The following is a 6,000-nucleotide window of genomic DNA, read 5'->3' as shown; positions in this document are numbered from 1 at the left end:
TCAACTCCAACCCAAATACATTGGGCATGTTTAAGTGAAAAATTTACAGTAATATTAAGGCTTTTTATCACCATTATGACACAATAATCAAGTTATTTAGGTGGAGCATAAAAATATTTATTTGAATACAACCTTAGAACCATAGCTTTTAATTAAATTATGTGAATAAAATTTGCCTAGTGAATTTATTCTTAGAAACAGTATTGCCTCCATCAGATGATTCTTCATAGATGACCACAAGTCTAAGCTAAAAATTTTAATGCTAAGGAGCAGCCTATTTACATTTGACTTAGGTTGGTGGCAATGCAATAACCACACGAGCAACATCTCTAACAATTTACGGACATAGAGGAATTGTCTCACGAATAGTCTGTTTTGATAAACGGTTGAACTTATATCAGGCTTTTCTCTGGAAACGGCTCATTAAGTGTTTCACATCATAATCCTGCACATTCTAGAAGTGCTAGATAACATTAAAGCTTGGCTTCTATACCTATAGTACTGTTTTATCTGTGTGTTTCTGTATTTATTTTTAGAAAACAGTTTTCCCCTCATATTCAATGTATTGTATATAGAATTCATCAGTGCAGCTTAATTCCACAAACATAAACTCAGAGGAAAAGCAAACTTAAACTTAAGCCTTATAGTGGTAGAGCATACACTGCACAAATGCTGCTTTTATCCAGTTTTCCTGATCACTCTAGCAGTTGTAAGATAAGTGGTCTGATCCACTCTAACCTGTAGGGGAGGAGCTTCAATACTGAGCATGAGCAAAATATGCATCTATGTTCATCTCAATTAAAATCCTACCTCCTTAGATCAGGAATAGAACCAACATTTATAGAACATTCCATAATTTCTCCAAATTCTGATGAAAACAATATTCTGTAGATACTGCAGTGAACTAATTATAACAATATATTATATATTTTTGTAATCAAAGTCAGTCCATCTTATGCTGACTTAACCAAAATGGTCTCTGACTCCCCAGCACTGCCCTGCCACAGTTTTGTCTCCTAATGGACCCCATTATAGTCATTATTATTATTTATTTATAGAGCACTATTAATTCCATGGTGCTGTGCAATCAGTAAGGGGTTCACATACATTACATATAAAAACAAAGTCCAAAATTGAAGTCTGAGGGGCGCTATTGGTGTCTGCCATGTGTCTGATCTAGCACTTCATTACAGAGCCGAACAACGGAAGCGGTAGGGGTGAACAAAGGCCTCTGATGTGTAGATCTGTTAGCATAATTTTTTAGCAGTAGTGGCTCCTGTAAAGTATTGACATACTTTGCCTGTGTGAACATAGTCTTCTAAGGTGATAAAGTATCTGGCTCATTTTAATAAAGGCAAAGATTAAGTTTAATGTCCCCATTCTAACAATTCCTGACGTCTATGTTCAGAATGGACTTGAAGATTAGCAGCCCAGTTATTGGTCTGCCCATAAATACAGATATCTTACAATGTTGAAGGTTGGGTAAAGACCGGGTGGGGTTTGTCCATGTATGTGGTGCACCCCTATGTGCCCATACTTTTGTAGTCCACCAGCTACACCCCTGCTTTGAACGTTGACACCTAAATAGGAGATTTGGCACTGTAGAAATTGGGGAGATCAGGACTGGGGTGGATCTGCCTGTCTGTATGGTGCACTCCTACCCCTGCATGCCCATACTTCTCTATTCCGCTAGTTGCATCCTTCACTTGAACTTTGATGTCTAATTTTGATAACTAAATAGGGTGATTACAGAGATTTGGCACTGGTGGACCACTCAAATCGTGCGTGGCCTTTAAAGGTTTTATTTTTTTTACTTGCCCATCTCCAAAACTCGATCTCTGATCCTTAATAAAGTTTTCATTGTTAAGATATTGTTGACTATAATGGAAGTATACCATACACAATAGTATATGATCATAAAACTGGTGCCCTGCCTTGGTTTTTGATGGCGTTATAGGCTTTATAAAGCTGTTACCAATCCCATATTTTTTTATATCGTACTCTAGATTGTATATCTGTTCCACAACCTCCCTTTTAGTCAAAGTTAAGATTCTTCACTTTTAATTTTTTCTCTTCTGACAAGGCAGTACTTTTTAAACTTAATATTTCATCAAGTATAATGCTATTAGAGACTTATTTTCACTTAGTTCACTCATCAGGCAGTGAGATGGCAATAAAAGGGAATGGCTCCTTTGAGACATTAATGCTTTGGAATAAATGATGTGCTAGAACAGAAATTTAATTAATTTACAGAGTATATTGATAGTCCCCTGTTACTGTGCTGTATATTTTTAATCTTCTTTAACATCTGTAGTAAAGTGTTTCAAAACCCCTGCAGTTGAGCAACTAATAGATAATTAAGTAATAAGGGAAGAGGTTTCCAGAGGGAAAGGGAATCTTTTAACGAGTGCTGTCATAATAGGAATAAAGTACTGTTCACATGATTTATCGAGAAGAAAATATCTAATTCTATTATGTTTTAAACTAGGGAGCTCCATCATTGCAATATGTGCAGAATGTATTCTTATAGGTTTTTATGAGCAGAAAAATCATCTAGCCACAGAGAATAGTTTACAGTTTTAGAAACCTTTACCGTCCTTTATGCCGGAAATAAAATGTACAGGGAACATAAGTCACATGTATATATTGAATTTACTTATACAGTCACAAGCCAGTAGAGAGCCTCCATTTATCTACTGTACTTGGTTTAATCTGATGATAATACTACAGTGCTTTTTTTTTTCTTGAAGTGTTTTGTTACCTTCTAAAAGCTTTTAGCAATGTATAATTAATTAAGGTGCAGAAAGTAAGAGATCTGGCCTCCGTACTGTTACAATGTCCAACTCCTAGACTTCGCTGGGGCTCACCTTTATAGATACCTTAAGAGAAACTTACTAATATGAGGGATATCTTGCAGCCAATATATTTGTGCTAGAAGGTTAGGAATAAGAAGTTCTTCTCGAGTATTCCCATAAATGTTGCAGGCCTATGTGCCATTTTTTTAATCAAACATGATCGCATACTTGTATTCCCTTTATTCTGGAGAGGGGCAGGAGATGTCAATCGAACCCTTTTCATGCCTATTATTGAGAGTTGTATAACAAAAACGGAGAGAACATACAAACTCTTTGCAGATGTTGATCTGGGTGGGATTCAAACCCGGGACCCCAGTGCTGCAAGGCAGATATGCTACTCACTCAGCCGCCATGCCGCCCCAAACCTAACAAATTTTTGTACCTACTGTAACTTATTAGTGAAAATAAATGTCTTTTATTTATACCCAATGGGGTCTCATGCCTCCTTTTGATAGCATTCATCCAGTTGAACAATAACATGTATCACTTTTTGTTACAAACTGAAAAGTAAACCATTAATAATATGGATAGAGATCTGCACTGCCTGCTCTATGTGCTCTGAGGTTCTCTTGGCATTCACTATCTTGTGGCCTACTTTTAGCGGCTCTTTCTCTGCTAATGATGTATGGCACTATCTTATTCTGCTGTAATTCACTGACTGTTGCCTCAAGCTTGCTGCTGACATATTAATGGAACTGTAATTGTCTAATTGTTGTTTTTTTTCCTGATTAGCAAAGGCAGACGAAGTGTTGCGTGCTAAGGAAAGGAGTGAAGAGGAAGCCAGAAAGCGTAAAGAAGAAGGTTAGTGTCCATTTAGGTCCTTCTCAGAGCCAAGCAACTCTATAACCTTATCAGTTCCTGTAAACTTGTTGATTTAAAGTCTCAAATGTTAATAGAGCCGTATGTGCCAAGTAAATAGAGCCATGATAAACCATGATAAACCGTGGACACTTAGTCATAGATCCAGACACTTTGACCGTGGTAATGTTCTAATTTTTGTTATCCATGGCCTCCTTCCGTCTAAAATCCCTGTTTAAAATTATGCTAATGAGTCTGGGCTCTGTGGGTGTTACCAGAATTTCTCCTGCAGCTTCACAAACTGTTACACTGTGCAGGAGTACTTCCCCCTCCTACTGTGCAACAAAACTTCCTCTGCTGCCATGAGATTACAACAGGCAGAGGGAGGGTGAAGTGCTAAGAGAGCAGGTGAAGGGTGAGACAGTCTAAAAGTTAATCATGCTTGTTTTTGTCTGCCGATTTCTTTAATTATGAAAAACAAAACTCTAAGGCTCGTTTCACACACACGTATGCTCACCCGGGCGAGTATACAGCAGCGCACTGGAGAGAGGAGCAGTGCTCACCCCTCCCCTCCACAAAGCGAAGCATGGCACTCAGCTGTAGACGCAGGGAAAGGTAGAGCATGCTCCATCTTTTCCCCATACATGGTTTGGTGTGTGCGCCATAGCCGTCTATGGGGATGTAAGTTTGTCCCCACAACGGCAGTGAGAAAGCAGCCTAAATTTGTTACACCTTTATCTCATATATATGCCATAAATATCTAATTCATGAAGCTTCCTGTTCTTGGGCCTTCATGCAATCAGCTGGAGGATAATAGAAAAAGTGGCAACATAGCTTCCTCACCGCAGCAGAGACCACCTTACCTTCTATAAACAGGTGTGGGACCATCATCCATATTTATGGGAATTATGCAAATATGTTTTCCAGGACGGGACAAGTAAAACAATGGCAACAACTGCTACCTTGAAAGTCAGCCCCCTTCAAGCATGGCTTCCAAGAAGGGTGGTGACATGATGTGGCATTAAAGCCAAACCAGTATATCTATTCCAGTAGGAACAGACTCCTTCTGAAGGCTTTTGACTAGGGTCGGGAAGTATGAGTTCTTCCTACAGAATTTGACAATTAAGGCCATCGTGTTGCTGTGTGGAGACTTATAGCCATGGACGCTGCACTAGCGGATTCTGGAAAATATACAAATATGTTTTCCAGGACATCATGTCCTTAGGCTTGGTGCTATAGGGGCTTGGTGCTTGGTGCTATAGGGACTGCCTTTCAAGGTAGTAAAAGGAGGCATTGTTTTCCTTGTCCTATCCTGTAAAACATTTTTGCATACTTCCCAGAATCCCCTAGTGGAGCATCAATGGCTATAAGTCTCCACACGCCTAATTGCAGCCTTGATTGGCAAAGTCTTGGTAAGGAGAGCTCTTTCTTCCCTACCTCAGATATTTATAGCATATTTTAATTATATCCATTCAATATCTCCTGTGGGAATACCACTTTAAAGAAGTTAAAGTAGGTCCCACAAATGAGAATGCATGTTTATGTCCATAGGAACATCAGAGTAGGCCACTGCCGAACAGCTATCAGAGGTTATTTACATCAAACTAGACATCTTTATTTAGGTTATATCAATGCCCGCTTTTAACCAATTCAGGTTTAGACTGGACGCAAAATGTGCATTGATAAATTATATTTAGGGACTGCAACAACAATACCTTACTATGGGCTAATACTTTGTAAAAGACAGATGTAAAGTGTTTTATGGGTGGAATCAAGAAATTTTATGGATGGATCACAACCAGAAAGGTGAAGAGCATTGCTCTAAGTCCTGTAGAAAACTGAAAAAAGAAATGAGAGAGATTAACAAGCTCTTGTAGGTAGTTTTGTTTTACATACTTTAATTTACATTTTGTGGCATTTATTAACCACATTTGCTACAACATCAAAGTAGTGAACTTGGTATCACAAATGTAATAATCTCTAGTTGCATCTCACATTAATAATTGAGGGATTCGTAGACGCATTGGATGGCATGTAGACAGTCTCGGTGTCTTTGTAGGCCCGTCTATTTCCACACTTTTATTTATCTTTGCTTTTGAGTTATTATTCATTGTAGAATAAAGCTAATGCTCAGAATCATCTTTAGAGGTTTTTAGGATATTGGCGTTTAAACATTCTTTCATTGATCATTTAAAAGAAAATATATAACTTTTTCAGCGTAATGAAGAAAATTTAAATAATATATGCAAAACCGATCTCACTTCAAACTACACTGGGCACTCATTTCATCTAAAGAATATCTCTCTTTCTCTTATGTTAATTTGCTAATTATGTTAGCCAGATATCC

General features: G+C 38.0%; 1 protein-coding gene across 1 annotated transcript in view; it reads left to right on the top strand.

Moving 5' to 3' along the window:
• RSRC1 (arginine and serine rich coiled-coil 1) overlaps positions 1–6,000 on the top strand; it is a 202,775-nt gene that overhangs the window by 149,498 nt on the left and 47,277 nt on the right. Inside the window, exon 7 of the mRNA XM_072142927.1 lies at positions 3,588–3,656. Within this exon, the coding sequence (XP_071999028.1) occupies positions 3,588–3,656 (69 nt within the window). The remainder of the gene's footprint in view (positions 1–3,587; positions 3,657–6,000) is intronic.

This window comes from Engystomops pustulosus, chromosome 3 (assembly GCF_040894005.1).
Source record: "Engystomops pustulosus chromosome 3, aEngPut4.maternal, whole genome shotgun sequence".
Classification (NCBI taxonomy): Eukaryota; Metazoa; Chordata; class Amphibia; order Anura; family Leptodactylidae; genus Engystomops; species Engystomops pustulosus.
Note: the sequence above shows the minus strand (reverse complement) of the source record. Positions and strands in the feature narration are given on the sequence as shown.